Source organism: Liolophura sinensis, chromosome 8 (genome assembly GCF_032854445.1).
Source record: "Liolophura sinensis isolate JHLJ2023 chromosome 8, CUHK_Ljap_v2, whole genome shotgun sequence".
NCBI lineage: Eukaryota > Metazoa > Mollusca > Polyplacophora > Chitonida > Chitonidae > Liolophura > Liolophura sinensis.
Genome location: NC_088302.1, coordinates 32,073,221 through 32,095,507, shown reverse-complemented (window position 1 = coordinate 32,095,507; position 22,287 = coordinate 32,073,221). Strand labels below are relative to the sequence as shown.

At 38.5% G+C, this 22,287-nt stretch overlaps 1 protein-coding gene across 1 annotated transcript in view; it reads right to left on the bottom strand.

Annotated features, from left to right (window-relative positions):
- Positions 1 to 11,221: 11,221 nt before the first annotated feature.
- Positions 11,222 to 22,287, bottom strand: part of LOC135472872 (solute carrier family 4 member 11-like) — a 48,669-nt gene continuing 37,603 nt past the window's right edge. Inside the window, exons 15-20 of the mRNA XM_064752577.1 lie at positions 21,300 to 21,406; positions 19,898 to 20,081; positions 18,721 to 18,894; positions 14,971 to 15,163; positions 13,593 to 13,762; positions 11,222 to 12,223 (exon numbers count right to left, since the gene is read on the bottom strand). Of these exons, the coding sequence (XP_064608647.1) occupies positions 12,163 to 12,223; positions 13,593 to 13,762; positions 14,971 to 15,163; positions 18,721 to 18,894; positions 19,898 to 20,081; positions 21,300 to 21,406 (889 nt within the window). The 3' untranslated portion in view covers positions 11,222 to 12,162. The remainder of the gene's footprint in view (positions 12,224 to 13,592; positions 13,763 to 14,970; positions 15,164 to 18,720; positions 18,895 to 19,897; positions 20,082 to 21,299; positions 21,407 to 22,287) is intronic.

The following is a 22,287-nucleotide window of genomic DNA, read 5'->3' as shown; positions in this document are numbered from 1 at the left end:
AAGTAATGTTTCTTTATATAAAAGGTCTTCCATGCCCTAAATTTAGTTTACTTTTTTATTTTATTGTTGCTAACACAATATACTCATCCGTATGCCGTAAAGTTTAGAGATTAGCGTTATAAACCTAAATGATTTCTGGTACAGTATGAGCATAAGATTTCATTTCAAGTTAGGGACGGCTTCGGTCTCCTAATGGTTACAGCGTCAACTTCGAAGTCGGGAAACCTTGGATCAAACCCCTGTGGGGGTCATACCAAAGACTTTAAAAATGGTTTTTGTTGCTGTATCGCTTGAGAGATTAAAGCAAGGAAACATGACTGGTTGGCCCAATGTTAATATAATTTGATCGGATGGAGTCTCTTCGGCATGATGCTTTAGTGGTGGCAGCACTTTCGCGGCATGAACTCGGCCTGCCAAATATACGTACACACAGCTAATGACTCCTCGTCGTCACATGATTGAAAAATTGCTAAATACGACGTGAAACCCCAGGTATACATACACACATTTCAACCAAACGCTTGGGAGATCCGTGGCCGAGAGGTTAACACGCAAGCGCAACACATTGATTCAGAAGCCTTTCACCAATGCGGTCGCCGAAAGATCGAGATCGGTTTATGTGCTGGCTTCTTCTCTGGTCGTACGTGCGAACGTCTGGTAGCAACCTAGGGATGGTCTCCCATGGCTCTGCCAGGTTTCATGCGGCCATGCATAATGCTGGACGCCGTCGTATATGTGAAATATTCTTTAGTGCAACTTAAAATACACACATCAAATAATACATAAATAGAGAGCAATGCAGTGGTGAGTTATAAAGTCACAGATTTTAATAAACACTAAACCAAACGTCATCTTCGGTCATCATATTATAGACAAGTCACGAATACGTATAGGCTATCTGAAAGCACTCTGGTTGAGATCGTCGGGGTTTGGTTACTGTGACAGAATTGTTTTTCAGTTGTATTTATCATTGATTTATACAACCTGACTTTGCATGCCAGATTGCCATTGGGTGGAACAAGAACCTCGTTATAAGGGCAGAGAACAATATACAGTCTACATATATATTATATTAGGACGATTATTCTTACATTTCTGCTCACTACCGTGATATTTTTTTTTCTTCTTCAAACTACAATAGCAGTAGTGACTCTGACGAAGCTGATAATGACTGTAACAGTGACTCATTTGCGGGTAACACGGAAAGAGACTTAACCTTTTCAGGTGACACTATTACTTATGTAGAAGAATCATGCAATAGTAATGTCTGAGTCTTGATAGCTTACGTTTATTGGTGGGCTAAGTTAATAATACCATAAAATGCAGCGTAGCAGAGACGCCAAATGGCTGCATGACATATTTTATTTATTAACTTTTATCGTACATGTCTATATACGCTTAGGCCCGTATACTATAGCCATTCAGTCCAGTCAGTATTAGAGCAATTTTTAAAAATGCTTCCTCACAACAAAAAGATACCGATTATTGCGCAGACGTCGTTTTTTGCTACATCAAAATACAATTCTATGCACATGTCACTTATACCAGCTGTCAAAATAGATCCCGCCGGCTGGAGGATTTTAATTTCGATAGGCGTTTAAATTCAGGTCAAGAGATGCGGTTACGGCGACCCCTGTCGTCAGTTTATATGTACGTGGCACGGATCCATATTCTCTGCGTAACCCATTTTACCATCATCCTGTGCATACAAGCCATATGGGATTTCTTCTTGTTATTTGTTACAAACTACACACTTGAGACGACATAAATATAGGCTAACTGAGTAACTCACTTAACGTTGTTCATGATGTTGGAGGTTCGGAAAGTCTCGAGTTGCAGGGTGTTCTCCGGAATTCACAGAGTGACAACGGGTCAAAGGTCAACGCAAAATTGACATTGACAAGTGGATGTTGCCGGATGAGAAAGCAATTCATAGTGAACCTTCACAACTCCAAAACGAGATACTACTATAGCTTTATGCAAATTATTTGGGTATCCTGATACAGAGCAAAAGCATCTCTCACTGCTTGACAGATCTGCATGAGTGAATTACTAAAAAACATTGCATTATAGCCACGGTTATGTACAATGTGCATGGTTTATTTAGACCTATACAGCCCAACATATCTTATGCGAACGAAAGTTCGAAACTGAAGTTGGAATACAACGATGTAGAAATTTGAGAAGGTTCCTTTGTTTTCTGTTACACATAACATCAGAACAATCAACTTCTTTCTTGTATTATGGCGTACATGCATGTACTTTGTTACTCTGTAAAAACGATTGTACACAAATTTGCACATCAACAATGACGTGTATCAGTGGTACATACATATATACACAAGTCACTGCGGATGTGTTACATGAATTACACAATTTGTGTACTTCTGGTGCACAATAAATTATGTGGATGTGCAATTTTGCTACAATTGTGTGTACCACTAGTACACAGTAGTTTATAGAGATTACATACACATTGGTGACATATCCATTTGATATAGAAAGTTCAAGTTTTTTCAAGAATACAGATCTTATGTATCATTTTCACCTGTATAGAATTACATAATAAACAGATGGGGATCTATTTTAATACTGAACTACCTCCAAGAAACCGAAATTGATGCATACGGTCATATTTGAGTCGAATGCTACTGCAAGTGATACATTCGGCCAAATTCGCTGTCTAGCTCGTGCTAATTGCAGATATGCAATATGTCATCATCAGTGTATTCTCACCTTGCACGATGCCTAATATACATGTATATGCAGTAACAGTTGCGACCGAGATACATAAAACCTCTACAGATTGTACTTCAACTACCACATATTTATACCTATAATTAAAGGTCTCGAATTCTCGACAAGTTTTCTTTGTGAAACAGTTTTCACTTTTTTTTTTTTTTTTTTTTTACATATATACCCATCTTCTTTTCTAAAATGTAATCATACTGGCCTTGAGATTATTGAGTTAGAATCGTGCCTAGCTTTTCCCTGGATGAGGAGTGATGAACAAAATTGCGTTGTTCAAAATTACACGGTTTTGACCGTAACGCACATGTAAAGCACGGTTCAGTTTGACCTGTCCAGTAAGCAAGATCTTTCATCACGGTGTCAGCCACGCGACCTGGGTTCAATCCCAAGTCCAGTGAATGCACCTAAGACTTCAAAGTTCGCGAAGAAAAGCTATGCATGTATAATATACCCTGGCTAGCCCGTTGTAAGTGTAAATTCCTTGGATTTATTTATTCATTCATTTTCATCTATTGATTTATTAGTTCATTGTATTTCACTTCTACAAGCGCGCGGCCAGCATTATAGTGGGAGGAAGCCGGGCAGAGCCAAGAAAAAACTCCTTTATTCTAGAGTATTTCGTCGAAAGCCTTAAACAAAGGAGTTGAAGGATGGCGTGTTCTTGTATGATCGAGTATTTAGAGGGAATAGCTGCTTCTTATTTCCGCGTTTGACGGAGAAACCCATATAGGCCTGATGAACACACGAATATCTCGCTTAATTAAAGGAAAATTACAGCGTATTTGTTTTTAGGGTTTGTTGGTGTTGAACATCGTACGATTGGGTAATTTCATCAGGATATAGGTGGTCTATATATATATATATATATATATATATATATATGTATATATATATATATATATATATATATAATATATATATATATATATATATATATATATATCACTATATATATATATATATATACCTCTACAATGGCCCTTTGTGTATACATGTCGATTTGCTCTCCTCTCATTATGATACTCTCATGTAATCATTAACCTCCGTCAGTAAAATCCAATTAAAACAGTCGTATATAGTTGACTTCTGATAATTAATAGCAAATCTCTAATTGCAGGTGCAACCCAGGCGGAAGTCACGGCGAAACTATGCATGGAAGTGAGGCTTGTGATTCCCTATTATAGCAGGTCTTTGTGATAATAGCAGTATTATATGAACAGATACATTAAACATTTGGTATCACTCTTCATGTCAACGATATACATGTTACTTCCCCCCCACCCCCACCCCCCCCCCCCACCCCCCAGCGAGTTTAATAGGCTGGAAATGAATGCCTTCTGGACAAGACAGTGTGTGCGTCATTATAGTATATGATATGTCATTAATATGTATATTATCATACCATAAAAGGCCTTGGACAGGGAATTAGTACCTTTCCCCGTCCTCAACACTGTTGGGGGGATCTTGGTGACATGAACCTAACCTTTAAAGCTGATAGTTCTCGAGTATACAACATATTTACAAATAAATACAATGAAATAAAGTGAAACCATAATTGTATATTACATTCTGTCTCTCTTCATTTGAGTGGTTTTCTTATGTACCACCGTCTGGGTTATTTCCCTGGTTTATTGTCGTCAAACCGGTGACACAGCCTGGCACAGCAGGGATCTCCACAACTCCCTAGGTCCAGCTTTTTCAATCATGGCTCTTAATTGAGAGCAAGACTGAGCGTCATTGGAAACTGTTATAGGCCTAATCCCCTTTAATAAAACGATGCAGTGTACACGTGACGACATGTGAACTGCGTATACAACACAAAACAGATTTACACGGAAATACTCCAAAGAGAAAAAAAAACCCGATTTCAGATCTGGGTGCCCCTGGCATTGTTCTGTGATGTAATAATGACTTTACTATTCTAACAAGTACGCAAATGCGGTGAATATCAGAATGGATCAGTTACGTGCGTCTCATCACAACAATCAACTATGTCAGAGGGAAAAACTGACCTGTTGTATATTCTATTCTAGAATGAACCCCTTTCCCATAGGTAATCCCCTGGACTCTCCCCTGACTAGATATTTTGTTTCCCCAATCTCTCCCCATCACCTTGGCTGCCCCTGTTTATACTATGTAGTGAAATAAGAACTTGAGGCAACTGTCATGGAGAGTTCATTTATTCAGTGTTTTATAGATTAATTATGCGAGTATAGCAGCTATAATTTGTTGACGTAAAATATTGTAATGTGTATATACAAAAATAGCTGCAAAGGAATTATGTTAGATGCGGTGTGCTATTAGACCATCGATCACAAATACTCTCTGAAAATTAATTGAACAAGCGCAGTAGATGATTAACGGGGTATCCGTCTCGAACGCTCAAGGGTAAATCTGGCCATGCATCGAAGAAAGGGATGTAGCTGCAACTTTGCACACTCTTGCATTACGTACATATGCGTTCCTTCAGGGGGGCTTCTCATAGGATAGATACAAGTTCTCGAGAGTTCCACGCGGGGGCGCTCGCACTTATACCGGAAGTTGGGGTTAGAAAACGCTCCATTCGCCCATCGCTCAAGCGGAAAGGTCAGGGTTCTAGCCCCAACTCCCCGTATATGCACGAGCGCCCCCCCCACCCCCACACACACGGAACTCCAAAGTGCTCGTATCAATCATGGGCCCTATAACTCAGATGTATCTACCTGTGTTATGTAACGCCTTTTTATGTACAAGTGCATGTTTTCTCAATGACAAAACCTTAAACCACGCACAGAACATGCTATTTATGTTTTAACATGATACACAAAGGGACCTTTTCTTCTCCTCTAAAAAACAGAAAAAAGTCGTAGGCACATGTATGTGACATTATAATAGGTATCATTACACGGTAAACATATAAAGGGCAAACCTGCGGATGGTCGTGTATTTCCCCTGGGCTCTGCCAGTTTTCCTCCTACTATAATGCTGACCATCGTCGTGTAAATATTCTTGAGCACGGCGTGAAACACCAATCAGATAAATAAATAAATAAATAAATAAATATAAAAAGCATTACGAACCATAATTCAGTCAAACAAACCAACAATGTCCAGAGACAATCACTTCTTTCATCCTTTGTTTTTCATCCCATATATGCTTTACCACAGAAAGAACCACTTCTTCCAGCATTTCATCTCAACTGGTCTGTTCTTTACCACTTCCAGACTATTTCCAGGGACAATCACTTCTACCTCTCTAGATTTCGTTTTCACCTCGTGTATTTTTCACCATATGCTGACTAGATCAACTCCAGAGGCAAACATGCTTCTGTTGGCGCTTTCACAAACACCTTACCTATTCTTTACCTTATTTAGACAAAGGCAACGACTTCTTCCAGCGTTTTACTTTCAGTCGATCTGTTCTTTACCAGTGGACAACATTAGACCAATTCCAACGGCAAAACTTCTTCCAGTGTTTAACTTTCAATCAGTTTTCTTTATCAATGGACAATTAGACCCATTCAAAAGGCAAAAACTTCTTCCAGCGTTTCACTTTCAGTGATCAATTAAGCGAGCTTTATCATTTGGCCATATTTGACCATTTGAACTTCTCTGAGCATTTTATTTTTGATCCGTTTTTACTTTGCCATGGAACAGACAGCAAGTTCTCCCGACGTTTAATTTATTCCCCATCTATTCTTTGTTATGGGTCTCCCAGGCTCGTATGCTCAAAGCCCTGGTTATCGATGTGGTTAACTGGCATTTTACCAATAAGGTCGCGTGTTCGAATCCTGCCTTCGCTGTTTCAGCTTGGGTTTTAAGTCAAGAGGTTTGTGAGGTATGAATTCAAGGTAGGTGCACGGTATGCTCAACCCATAAGTCTGACCAACGTTATACATAAATGGAAAAGTCTTAAGCACGGCCTTCAACATCAAGTAAACAATCAAACGGTGGTCTTTGCCCTAGAATGACGATGTGAACTTCAGCCAACAACCGCTCTTCCTGGTTAAGCATTCACCCAGTCTTGCCATTTCTTTTTTCTTTTAATACCAATAAGAACCACTTCTTCCAGTGTTTCATTTTCACAACAACTATTCTTTACCACTGAACACTGAGAATAACTCAAAAGACAACCAGATCGGCCCCGATAGCATAGTTGGTAGAGCGACACTGGAGGTAGAGCTCCAGTGTCAATCCTGGGTCGAGTCACACCTAAGACTTTACAGGAAGTTGTAACCTCCTCGCTTGGCGTTCATCATGAAGGGGATAGTGCAACGACTGGTTGACCCGTTTCAGTATAATGGCTCGGGAGGGGCGGCTTGCTCGCTTCGCCAAATCGTCTCAGTGAAGCAGCACTAGATAAAAGAGTGGTGAAAACCCGTCCTGCAACAAGGAAGCAAATTACATGCACTCTAAGGATTCCTTCGTCGTCATATGACTGAAAAATTGTAAAGTACGACGTTAAACCACAAGCACTCTAAAGACAACCGTTTCTTCTAGTGTTTCATTTTCTGTTCTGGACGATTAGACCATCTTCTGAGACAATCACTGTTTTCAGAGTTTCATTTTTAAAATATCTCCTCTTTATCGGATAAAATATACTTGCACAAGTATAACTGTTACTTTTTCTAGTGCTCCATTGTCATCCAGACTACCCATTATCCAACGGTACCGTATTTAAGATAACTATACGATAACTTTTCCAGGATTCCAATTTCAACTCGCATATTCATTAAAGTTTGCACGTTGACCAAGAGACCTTGTCTAGGTGCATTCACTCTCGTGGTATATCAGTCTTTACATCATATCTATTCTTAACGACAGAGGGAACCATTCCAGGAAAAGGCACCTCTTTAAGCACGTATACTGACGGTTGTCTGTACATGCTTGAACAGTTCTTACTATAGGTACCATTTACCGAATACCCACGCCTACAAAATACAAATCAATAGATATCTATTAGAAATCACCACCCATTTGTAACTGAAATATTTACAATACATAAATCACAAAAGGTGGCTAACCGTTAATTTAAATTGGAAATCTTCCAACAAATAAACAATTATACACATGATTAAACCACTATTTATTACGTGATGAAGGTAAACAACGTTGATTTTGCTTCAATGTTGGGAACAAAATAATCAAAAGTGATCAAAGATTGGTTAAATCAAGGTGGATTGTGGTGATATATGGTGATTTGATAACTGACGGGAACGTAAAAACACCACAATCGGCGCTCAACTTATCTGAATTGACTAGAATTACAGATTACCGGTACTGACAAATCGATCTGCCACCGAGAGGTCAATGAGCAGAAAAAGAAGTAAAGTAAGAAAATTGGAAATAAAAGAAAGATTACTACAAAATAGTCCTAATTTTCCAGAATGACCTGAAGAATAAATCTAGCCAACACGTCTTTGAAGACATAGAGAGCCGTCGGTTTTTCTTTCGGCTTTGTAATCTGTGATGTCAAAATGACAAACAGAGTGGTCTCCCTTGATCCGTATCGGCTTTACAAATAGGGCCTGCGAGGGACACGAGTTCAGGTGAGTTGGCTACAGACCCCCATTAATTTTCCATAAGCGACAATGTTAACGTTTAGCGCTGTAGCTCAGCCCCAACGTTCCGTGGCAAATAAGCTTTGGTGCACACCTGGCCTAGCCTGTGAGAAAGAAGCTTGACATAGGTTGACCGTCAAAATCTGGACCTTTCTATGCCAGCAGCTGGGAGGGGTGCCTAGCAACGCCAAGGGAACGTCACTCGCAGCCTCATCACCACCTATCTCCTTGTGTCCTCTCGCCCAGAATTTCAAACTTTCATCAGTAAAACTCATACCTGCCCAAATCTTAGACAATTTCCAGCATTTTGATACCTAGCATGCACCTGTACAGCAAAAGCGGCAGGCTGGCAGCATAGAAAGATTTTACATTCTAAAATACACAGAATTACACGCTTTTCCTCCCCAAAAACGGAAGTTGTAATGGGGGTCTGTGTCCAGTTAGGCGTGGGGGCGCTCGCGTATATACCGGAAGTTGGGGTTAGAACTCTAACGATATGAGTGTTGAGCAAATGAAGCGTTTTTCTGACCCCAGCTTCCGGTATATGCGCGAGTGCCCCAAGCGGAATTCCCGTGAACCCGTGTCCCTCATAGGCCCTATAAAATGACAGAAACTGAATGGTACTGTCTAAATTTACTTCGGCGGCACTAGTTTAATGGATTGCAGTTAAAAGTCACTAAAAATGTTTTACTTATACGACGGCAGTCAGATATATGAGTTGAAAAGAAATTTGACCTCCGCACGGCAGGCCTACCTGATATACATCCTGGCATAACCCAGCAGCCTATATAAACCAGCAGCTCGGATTCCAGGTGGAAATCTCATTGGTTAGAGACTGATCTGCTGCAGGGAGAGGACCCCGATCATTGGCTGCCTTACAATTATCAAATTCAAAATATGTTTATTCCAGCTAGGCAGCACTTTAGAAGTTCATTAAGAGTGATTGTTAGTACAAAAGAATTCTGGAGAGCGTCCCCAGAACATTTGCCTGACTTGAGGCTTAGATCCCACCGCTCAATCCCCACCACACCCACTTTGGAAATGGTCCACTTAAATCATATGTCAAAACCTACAAAGCGCTCCTTATTCCCAAAATTAAGTTTACTTTATTAACTTCAAAGGAAAACACAAACATTTTTCATAGAAATAAAAAAAAAAATAAGAGTTTAATCCAGAATAATCAAAGCATATGACAATGTTATCTCTGAGCCGTAATGGATGAAATCTTTGTCAGTTTGTAACAGAGGTTTCATATAAACAACATATTATTAGATTTCATATTAAAATAAGTACATGTACATGAAAAATCATAAAAACATTATGTAGATCTAGACACATTAAAAACCCAACAGTGTGAGGTATTGCAAAGGCTCCTTCACAAATAATAGTGATCTTGAATAATAACAATTTCCTGAACTCATATCAGAATGTCAAAGCAATTTCTTTTCACCAGAAAATATGCGAGAAGAAAAAAGTTACTAAAGTGCTTGCTAAAGTGACAATGAGATGCAAATGAGATGCAAACTAAAACTGAGCTACTGTAGGTTAAAGTACAACTGAAGTCTTTTTATATCAATTCCAACAAATTATCACAGTAGTCAACAAATGAATATTTATGGAAGACAGAATATCACCAAAACCTGCAAAAACTAAAAAAAAAAAAAAAAATCATGAAAAAAAAAACAAAACTGTGCCTTAAAATTACTGGACATGAAAAACTCAAATATACATTCTTGATAATGAAAACAAGCATTATGATCATAGTTACATAGTATGAATACTTTTAAATAAAGCATCCATTTAACAGATCTTGTCTAGTAACTTCTGAATAAACAAAATGAAACATGAGATTCAGAATTTCTAATTATCAAACAACAGAATATTGACATTTCAGAAAAAATAAGATGCTAAAATAAGATGTTATTTTAATAAGATAAAGTATGCATTCTGATTAAAAAAGGACATTCAAACAAGATACTAAATTTTATACTCAGCTATAAGTTTGATGCTTGCTTGCTTTCGTATTTAAAAAAGAAAATAAGATAAGTGCTTATCTCAAGATTACAAGGTCTTGTATATATAAACATATTGACTTTGAATGTTTACATGGTTAGAAATTTCTTTAACAAAACCAGTAAAATAATATGCAGTTTTAACAACTGCAAGGGAAAAAAAGCATTTCTCTATGACTCTCCCAGCAATTGGCCAAAGATATTCTCCACTTCTTGAAGATCAGTGCAAAATAGCTCACTTTAATGCATGAGTTTTGACGTTACAACATCATGCTGACATCCCTTTGTCTTGTGATGTTATCAGTATTGCAGCACTTTGGGGGCAAATCAGAGCACTTGGGTGGGTATAAACTAGTGAAAAAATTATCCACAAACCATGACATTTATTACCTCACAAATCCATGTCACCATGATGTCGTCACACCAAAACTTTACACTCCCATATTAAGTCATTGGTAACAAAAATATATCCAGTACCTGAATTAAATTTTGTGGCGCCATGAATTCACTCTGAGCTTCACAAGTTAAATCTGGCTATCTTTCAGCTGTATATATGTGATTTATTTTAACCACGCAGTTTAAATTTCACAGAAGCTAGTAACATGAGCATTAACTGTGTAAAAGTTATATAAAACATATAAGAAGGACTTTTTGTACAGCAGTTTGCATGAAGACCACCAGGATTTTAATATCACATTAGCCTTTGGGAATAATTACATGAAGATTGTGACTATGCACAGATCTGGTACCGAATTAACAATGTATTAATAAAAACTATACTCCACACAACATCTCACCGTCTCTACCAAAAAAATTAATTTAAAAAAAAACAAACAAAAAAACAAAAACACAACAACAGCAGCAATGCGTTTACACACAGTGCTTCCCATTTCAATAGACGCATGAAAATTCCCTACATGTGGAATGTAATACATGCATGTAACTGGGCTATCTACTTGGCCGATATGTGTATATGTATATGAAGGCTTTATGGACATATTGCTGGAAAACGATGCCAAAACATTTTTCATAAGCAGCCACATTGTCTAGCGCTGTCTGATTACCAAAAATGTCAATGAGGGCACAATACATGCTACAGATATTCACTATCAAAAACTACACGCAACTGACTGAATAAAGGGAGACCAACCATGCAAGGGAAGTAATGACCAAAAATTAACACCAATTTGTGTGCTTATGTTTTCTTGAGTCTATATTAACTGCCATTCCTTAACAGCACTATCACATCTTGGTAAAATAAAGTTCAAGGCAGAAAATCTTATAAGGGTATCAAATCTAGGATTGTGCATTCTGACTGACAGTTTGATTGATGTCAACAAATCAGAGTACTTTGGGGAATATTGAATGTAATAGAGCTCAGGCTGGCACTATTACCCCAGGACCAATAAGCTCTGTCAATATTAACACAACCTTACACGTATGATTTAACAATGAAGCTATTACTTGAGCTAAAACTGTGACCTAATGTTGAATTTTTTGTTACAATAGTTTGGGGCAAGTTTTACATATATGTGTATGGTCTTAATGATGTTGGATAGTTGCTCTTACGATGTAGTCTTATAGCTCTGTATTTTCAAACAGCTCTGATGCTAAGATTAATAGCGGCAGCTTAGCCATGATACTGGAGCCAGTAAAATGATAAGCATTCGAGCACTTTCTCAACGGAAGACTACAAAATCTGCATGTCGAGATGTTGAGAAGTAAGGTAATCATGTTTGTCCCTGATGCCTGAAGGATTCATCGTCCCTGCTCAAACAGGCACCATCATTGTTATCGGCGGCCCTGTCAACACAGACGAGTTCACCCACCTGTCTTCATTAAGTACGGCTATGAAGAGCCTTAATGACTGTCAAGAGCATCCAGGTATTTCTTCTCAATTATCTTTGGGATAATCTTATGTCTGAAAAGATATAAACAGCAAACAGTTATCAAGTACTGCAAAAGAATAAATACACTGCTGATAACAGAGAAATGTTATCAATAGACATTTCCTGTTATACAGTTGATAATTGCCTATTTAAGCTTAATTTACTTTCTGAGAAATTTTATGCTGATTTCTAAATCTCCTGGCCTGACATTTTGTATATAGTGTACTTCTTAAGGGAAATTTTTATGCGAAAACATTTTCACTACTTTAAAAAAACTGTAATTACACATGTTAAAAAGTTACTGGAAAGAAATGTTCCTGCTTTAAACAAATGCAACAATCAGAATAAATTAAAGCTGTTGCCAGGGTCCCCGTACTAGACTTTTACTTCTTCTGGTAGCCTGATGTCTATAAAGTTCATGATAATGGTAAAAAACACAAAAAAATGTAAAGGAATGTAGTGGATTTGAACCCTATACTGCCAAGCATCATTTACAACTGGCAAAGTACTGAAAACTGGAATAGAGATTAGGTGGCTTTGATCTGCTAATACCAGAGGACAAAAAACAGAAAGAATACACTGTTGAAGAGCTGACCCCTGTTCCCATGGTAAAGTGCAGTCAATGGTTTCATGCACTCTAGCAGGGAGCTCACGTGTTATTTACATAGGACGGTTTTGTGAAATTTTTTGGGTTTTTTTTAGTCATAACATAAAAATAATGCAAAGTACAAAAATCATTCTTTGAGATTTATAATTGTGATGTCAAGGGGCACCAGGTGGTGTGTTTGTTTTATGATTTTAAGCAGTTTTAAAAATTTACCTACTTTTGAGCCTACTTCATTGGTCAGTTTTGGCCTTATTAGCATATCAAACCAAAAGTTTTTTACAATATGGGTAGGGCGATCCACCTAAAAATTGTAAACAAAAAGTCCATCCCAACAGGTTTAGCCATTTTGGAGATTTTTTAAGCTTATCCATAAAATTCAAAATGGCCGCTAAATCACGTGACCGGCAAAACAGCACGAAATGTCAAAAGCTGCTTTATATGTTCATTATTAAGACTCCAAAGATTGGTTTTTCTGCCTTTTATAGTTTTCAAGATATTGCAATTTTACGAGTTGACTAAGAATAATAATAATAATCCGAACGATTTCAAGAGGTTTCCTGCTAGGAACTAGCGTGGACCCCTAATAAAGCAATAATGTCGAATCTGCTATGCATTACTGTTTTATTGAGGGTTATTTTGCGTTTTTCCTTTACTGTTGGTTTAGATCAACATGTATAATGTTTGGTTTTGTTTACATCTAGTAGTATATTATTATTATTGTCTTGTCTTATGTTAGAAGACAGGATATAAACCATATGGGCTAAAAGTTAGGCAGTGCCTCGGCATCAACTTACCTGGCTGGGATGAGCAGGAAAATGAGGACAGGGAAAAACATCTTCAGGTATGGGAAAGGGTAGAAACCAAACAGACATAGCACGGCTAATTGGACGATCTGGGTGAAAGTGAACAGGTGGATCTTCCTCTGGGGCACCCGACGTATGTAGTGGTTAGGCGGGTACGCAGACTGGGAATAGAGAAAAAACGGACAACTGGGAGGTAAGGTAACAGTTTGCGACAAGTTACAGGCATGTTGATGAGCTAGCAACACAATGTAGTGTACATGTATGAGAATATCACAATAACCAACAAATAACTTACAAATGCAACACAAATTTAGTACCTTAAAGTACTCCATTATGTAACATGATTTATGTACAATTTTACCAAACAAAAGGACAGTCATGATGACAAAGCTACACAAAATACCAATATTTTTAGATCTGCAACGCTTAAAAGTCATACCAAACAGCAGTGTGAGAGTATGAATGATGTAATGCTTAAGCATAAGAACAGTGATAAGCAGAACTGCAGCTTTTTCCAAATTATTTGCCAAAATAGTGTATAATGCATTTCAAATCAATTTTCAAGCCCACCCAAGGGAGATAATTTAGTTCACACAGTTACAGTAATCCTGTCTCAAATATAAATAAAAGTGTTTCTAATACAGTTCTAATACTGCATTACATTATATCATTAAATTTCAATGACTTACAACTATATTTATATAAAAGTATATGCTGGTTGTCAAAACTGGGATCCGTAAAAAAAATTACATATATGAAGGGAGGCAAATGAGCATGGAGTTAAGAAGTCAGAGCGTGTACAAAACTTCTTCCTGCATAAAGCTGCATACAGTCTTTATATCATACGTTTTATTCTTCATGTTCTTCAAAAATAAGTCAGGCCATGACAATAGTGGTAAGAAACTCTTTATTAAATCTGCATAAGTTTCCTCCCATCATAATGCTGGCCATGATTGTATAAGTGAAATATACTAGAGTATGGCTTAAAAAAAAAAAAAACACACACAATGAAATAAATAAGTAAATAAATGTGAATGGGAGGCGACATGAAGGGAGAACTAGAGCCATTGTTACATCCAGAATTGATTGTAGTAGTTCTACAATGTTAAAAAGTATCAGTTTCTATTGTAAAACTGCTCCCTTGTTAATGTGATGTCCATAAGACGAACTAGGAAAGAGTCGTTTGAAGTCAACAAAATGGTATCAAAATTCTTCTGTCGGGCATTTGCTGGGTCCCTATTAGTTGTTGAGATATCTTGCTCACATTATCAAGAACAGGTGCAAATTAGGATGCCCAAATTGCATTGGGATTGGGGGAGGGGGGGGGGATGTGAGTGAGGCTCTCACAGCTTGAGGCTGTACATCTTACCTGTTCTGTTATGTACAGGAGCATTCTCTCAAAGAACTGGTTGTCATAGAGTGCTGTGACAGCCACGTACAGGAAGAGTCCATAGAGCACAGCCGTAGGGATGACAGTCAGGTATTGCAGTATCAAAATGGACAATCCTATCAGGATGTGGGAGAAGATAGCCGTCAGTCGAGTCTCACGAACACGAACCACTCTGTAATAAAAAGACAGACCTTTAGACTATGTCACACAGAGATTAAACACGACAAGTTATGACCGTTTGTGAACTAGCTAACAGTTTTTGAGATATTGGTGCACTAGTAAACCTGAAGCGCTGTTTCCTAAGCCTTAAATGTAAGAAGAAAACAAATGGTCACACTGTTCTACAAGTCTTTTGTTACATCACAAACACTCTGGTTCATGAGTCATATGCAGAGTACATTAGCTCATACTGTACCTTATATTTCTGCCATTTTCTGGCTTTCTTTATTACACTTTCTCATAAATGACGGTTTACGTTATAGGACACTAAGGTGACAAAGTTAAAACTGTTTACAAGGATAATTACAAAAAAACTGATTTAGGAAGTTTTGTGAAAGTGGGTCCTGGATTACAATCACTAAATGTGTAACCAGTCCCATGAGGAAGTCAACCAGTGACACCCACATCAACCAACTACACCTATATGAGTGTGCCAGCCATCCAGCCAGCCAGCCAGCCAGGCCCACATAAAGTCAGCCAGCCAAACCCACAGGTTAGGCAACCACAACCAAATGCTTTAACCAGCCAGACCCAAATGAGTCAACCAGCCACACCCACATGAGTCAACCTGCCATACCCACATGAGTCAAAGAGGCATATCCACATGACTCAACCAGCCACACCCACACCAGTCAACCGGACATATCCACATTAGTCAACCAGACAGCATAGAAATTATATTGGTTATGGTATTTACAAACACTGACCCCAGACAGTGATGCCACAAGGACATGATACAGCACATGTACCTTCAACCATTTCATCTCTAGTAAATGAGGCACTCACTGTTATCAAAATGAAAGAAAATACAGCAGAAACAGCTGATCTCTCAGCCATAACATCTTCTCCTTATTTCAGTCAACCACACAGTGTAAAACTAACTGAACAAAACCAATATGAAAATGGAATGACGAGAACCACATGTAGGCTTGGTTGTGCAGAAACTGGGCATATGATATGGTTACAGTGTAAACTGTGAATTGGTATGTGTGGGTGAGATAGTTACTGACATAAAGGATCAGGATAAAGTCTACTCATGTCTACTATCTGACATAGAAACCATGAACTGCCTCTGGAAATAAAAATGACAGTCTTCGAACTACAGTCCATGATCTATTACTTGAATTTGTAAAGTATCATTGAGAAAGTGTTTGCGATATTGTCTGAACACTGTCGCACAGCTTAGTTCAGACCAAGAACTACATCTAGCAGACAAATACCTGACAAGTGCACTAAAAAAAATGAGAAGAGCAAAACGTGTCCCCACTATATCACATTTAGATCCGGCATCAGTCTTATTTTTCCAACAGAACATATTATTACAATTAGTCCGAGTAGTATGACAAGTCTTTACCACCCTGGTAGTCATTGTCAATGTAGAGACAACCTTTGCCATGTGACAGGTGAATGGCACTTCAGGTGTTAGCAATTTAGACACCTCACTAGGGGTATTAACTCTGAACTGTCCATACTGAAGCACCCTGAGTGACATACCTCCACTGTGTCACACTAATTCTATCTTTCACTCTGTAAGCAGAAAATTAGGCTCCCAAAGTTTTTCATTTCAACCAAGTGGCACTGGGTTAATATTCAAACTGCTTTCCATACATTTTTCATTCCAACCAAGTGGGCATTGTCTTGATATAGTCACACAATAAAGTCCACTGCCTTACTTACATGTTCAAATCTTCATTCCAGCCAAGTGGCCATTGTCTTGATATAGTCACACAATAAAGTCCACTGCCTTACTTACATGTTCAAATCTTCATTCCAGCCAAGTGGCCATTGTCTTGATATAGTCACACAATAAAGTCCACTGCCTTACTTACATGTTCAAATCTTCATTCCAGCCAAGTGGCCATTGTCTTGATATAGTCACACAATAAAGTCCACTGCCTTACTTACATGTACATTCTTCATTCCAACCAAGTGGCCATTGTCTTGATATAGTCACACAATAAAGTCCACTGCCTTACTTACATGTTCAAATCTTCATTCCAACCAAGTGGCCATTGTCTTGATATGGTCACACAATAAAGTCCACTGCCTTACTTACATGTTCAAATCTTCATTCCAGCCAAGTGGGCATTGTCTTGATATAGTCACACAATAAAGTCCACTGCCTTACTTACATGTTCAAATCTTCATTCCAACCAAGTGGGCATTGTCTTGATATAGTCACACAATAAAGTCCACTGCCTTACTTACATGTTCAAATCTTCATTCCAGCCAAGTGGCCATTGTCTTGATATAGTCACACAATAAAGTCCACTGCCTTACTTACATGTAAATTCTTCATTCCAACCAAGTGGGCATTGTCTTGATATAGTCACACAATAAAGTCCACTGCCTTACTTACATGTTCAAATCTTCATTCCAGCCAAGTGGCCATTGTCTTGATATGGTCACACAATAAAGTCCACTGCCTTACTTACATGTACATTCTTCATTCCAACCAAGTGGGCATTGTCTTGACATTCACACAATAAAACCCACTGCTTTTCTTACACTCTTCACTTCAACTGAGTGGTCACTGTCTTGAGTGAGTGAGTGCTTGGGATTTAACGTCGTACTCAACAATTTTTCAGTCATATGACGACGAAGGAATCATTAGGGTGCATGCACGTGTAATGTGCCTCCTTGTTGCAGGACGGATTTCCACCGCTCTTTTATTTAGTGCTGCATCACTGAGACGACTTACCGAAGGCAAGTAAGCCGCCCCGCCCAAGCCATTATACTGATACGGGTCAACCAGTCGTTGCACTATCCCCTTCATGCTGAACGCCAAGCGAGGAAGTTACAACTTCCTCTTTTAAAGTCTTAGGTGTGACTCGACCAAGGATTGATCCTGGATCTACCGGTCCCGAAGCGGACGCTCTACCAACTGTGCTATCCGGGCCGGTTCACTGTCTTGATGTTCACACCATAAAGGCCTCTGCTTTCTTGATATTCATCACTCTAACCAAGTGGGCATTGTCTTTATATTAACATAATGAAGCCCACTTTATTCAATACATTTTCCAGTTCAACAAAGTGGGTGTCTTTATAATTCTTCATCTCAACCACGTGCACAATGCTTTGATATTCACACAATGAATCTCACTGCTTTCCTCACATTTTTTATTTAAACCAAGCTGAGATGAAGTTCAAATGACAAGCTCTCTGATGTTCCACATGTTATGTACTAATTCCTAAATTTCGCACTGAATTGCCTTTATTATACTGGACACGAATTTCAAGCATCTCACATGTTCACATGTCCAGCAATGGTACCGTGAGCAATGGAAAACTATAAGCTACTGATTACTAAACTACAAATCATGGTTCTGATGGAATTATGACACATGCCTGAGTCATAACATATTCAAATGAGAAAACATGCATAATGCTGCTCAAAATACTTCAATAGTACATCAACACTACATCAACATGGAATGATGCCATTTTCCACTACCTATCATGGATGCATTGCAAAAACTTGAACCCCCAAGGAATGGAACTGTGACTCACATTTGGTGAATATGTCCTTGGTCGACTCTCTCCTCCACATCTGCCAGCGCCCTCACGTGTAGGGGGGAGTGAGGGAGGGCAGCGTGCACCCAGGGCATGCTGAATAGAGATAGAACCCCGTTCACCAAGCCAATCACCAACAGGTCCCAGTGATACGCTGTCCCTTTCTTCATTCTGAAAACAAACCATGTCAAAGACAAATAAGAGGAAATGTGTCACGAATGTAATTCATTAATACATATATTCTTATGTTTTAATATAACATAGTGGGCAAATCTATGTGTGGTAGACACCAACAGATCAGTATACATGGTTAAGAATGGAGGAAACCAATAAAACAGTATACTTTGTTAAGAGTGGAGGAAACCACCACCGCACCAGGCAGGTATAAGTTAACTTATTTATTTAATTATTTATTTATTTGATTTGTGTTTTACACCGTACTCAAGAATATTTCAATTATACGACGGCAGCCAGCATTATGGTGGGAGGAAACTGGGCAAAGCCCAAGGGACACAGATGACCATCTGCAGCTTGCTGGCAGACCTGCCCACTTACGACCAGAGAGGAAGCTAGCATGAGCTGGACATGAACTCACAAGTATTAGTCAGATGGACACCAATACAACAATATACATGTTTCAGAGTGGGGGAAACTAATAAAACAGTATACATGGTTAAGAGTGAGGGAAACCAACACAACAGTATACATGGTTAAGACTTAAAGAAACCAAAACAACAGTATACATGGTTAAGACTTAAAGAAACCAATAAAACAGTATACATGGTTAAGAGTGAGGGAAACCAACACAACAGTATACATGGTTAAGACTTAAAGAAACCAAAACAACAGTATACATGGTTAAGACTTAAAGAATCCAATACAACATTATACATGGTTAAGGCTTAAAAAAACCAAACAACAGTATACATGGTTAAGACTTAAAGAAACCACAACAACAGTATACATGGTTAAGGCTTAAAGAATACAATACAACAGTATACATGGTTAAGGCTTAAAGAATACAATACAACAGTATACATGGTTAAGAATGAAGGAAAACAACATAGCACCAGGCAGGTGCAAGTGTGATGGATACCACTGTAACAGTATACATGGTCAAGACTGGAGGGAACCACCACTGACACAATGTCAACACTTGTCACACAGTACTTACTTATTCTGGGGAGCATTGACCAAGGCTGCTGATATATTCTGATCCATAAAGAACAGGAGGGAAAGACAGAAACCAAATGGTAATGCTCCAAACACTGCACCCACAGACAGCCTTTCAAAGGGCACCAGGACAAACAGTCCATACTTCATGTCTTGGCTACCATAGTCAAACCCAAACTGTTGTGCTGTGAACAGACAAATAACAATTAATTAAGGGGGAGCAAGGAAAATCTTCGCAGAAAACACCCTTTTTGCCATTTGATAATTATTCAAAAACAATATATTTTTCATTACTTGCTGAAAACAGGGCTTTTCATACAACCAGTGATAAATAAAGTCAGAATAAAAGGCACTTTGAGAACACTAACCTATGTACCAGATAAATGTACAAATGAGACAATACTCTGCACTTGTGTCCAATCTCACAGTTGTGAAGAATTGTGGATCTGTATCAAGATCCTGAAATCAAAATTTAATGGACTGGTGCTTGACCAAATGTTAAACTGTGAACCAAATTTCATCAAAATCTGTCCAAACAGTTCCTGACCGACAAAAAGACAGACAGGAATACACACAGGAATACACACAGACAAATTCATGTAAATGCTAGAAAACCTCCTTCAGGCATAGGTGAGTGAGTGAGCGGGGTTTAATGTCATACTTTACAATCTTTCAGTGATGTGACAAGGAAGGAATCCTTAGAATGCAGGTGTGATGTGTCTCCTTGTTGCAGGACAGTTTTCTACTGCTGTTTTATCTAGTGCTGCCTCTGACCAATAACCACACTTCGGAGACGACTTACATAAAGCAAGTAAGCCACCTGGCCCGAGCCATTATACAGATACGGGTCAACCAGTCATTGCACTATCCCCTTAATGCTAAATGCCAAGTGAGGAAGCTGCAACTTCTTTTTTTAAGGCCTTAGGTGTTACCCAACCCAGGACCTACTGCCCCTGAAGCTGACGCCCTTCTAACTGAGCCATTGGGGCTGGTCCTCAGGTGTAGGTTATAACAATATTAAAGAGAACCAAATGTATCAAGCCAGGTATCAGTGTATGTGAAGTAAAACCAGCAATACAGGCCCCACGATCACAAAGCTGAATCTTAGACATAAGTCTGACTTAATCTCAACTTATGGTATTATTCCACAGTTTAGACTTAAACTTAAACACTGATTTTCAATTTGGACTAAAGAGGATCTAAGAGAATTTTAAGCATTAAAGTAAAAAATCCTAAGGTTAGTCACAATTTTAGCGCAGTCAACTTTTTTAAAGTCAAGACTAAGTTTGGCTTCATAAGTCTAAGACAGTTTTGTGATCCTGAAGCCAAGGCAATTTACAGAAGTTATTTTATGACCTGTGACACGACTTCTGTTCTTTGGTTTACAGATTTCCTTTCCATACCTTTAATATGTCTGAAGACATAAGACCCAAAGAAGCTCATGATGATCACAGCCACGGCTAAAGCATAGTCAGCCAGAAACTCCCTCTTGCCAGCAGTGAGAAAGGGGCTGTAACACACAACAATTAATCCTTAGCTGTATACCATTTTCTTTGCACTCAACATTACGTCACTCACATCATAACAGTGTCCTATCAGCAGGCTGGTCTTGACATACAAGGTGCAGTAAGGGAGACAACTCTGCAAACGACATCTATACACATCACTGGAGAAACAACAACCAATTTACCATAGTTCATGGACAGATTGGCATAAACCTTTACGAATTACATCTCGTGGTATTGCATGATACCTTGCATCCAGCTGTGATGTTTTGATAACTGGGGACTGCTGGAGAGCAGTGGGGAGAGGTGAGGAGGAGCTGATGGGATTACATGTATATAGGCAAAACCAATAAACAAGCTCACGATTCACTTAGTAGTTTGTTGCACACTCTCCTTGAAACTCTTGTTGGCTAAAGCTTACAGAAGGAAAATTTTGTGAATTATGGTAAATGTCAGTATTAGTGGATCTGGTGTCAGTAACAATTTAATATTTTATTTCATTTATGAGAAAATTAAAAGCCTTTGTCAAGGCTCTATCAGGTTTTCTCCCATCATAATGTTGGGAACTGTGGCCGCTGTCGCATAAGTGAAATATTCTAGAGTACAGAGTAAAATACCGATCAAATAAATAAAATTCAACACCAAATTTCTTGAATTTCACATATTTCAAATGACTGAAACTGTGGTTATTTCAATAGCATATTCTTCATAACAAGGACAAGTCAGAAGAGTAATTAATATGACAAGTCCAAGGAATGCAAGCCTTCTCACACAATATACATAATCAACAGACATCTACATGTAAATATTTCCCATTACACATTCCTCCAAACTTTGCCAAAATGAGTGCATCATGTAGGAAAATAAAGTTCATAAATTTTACATG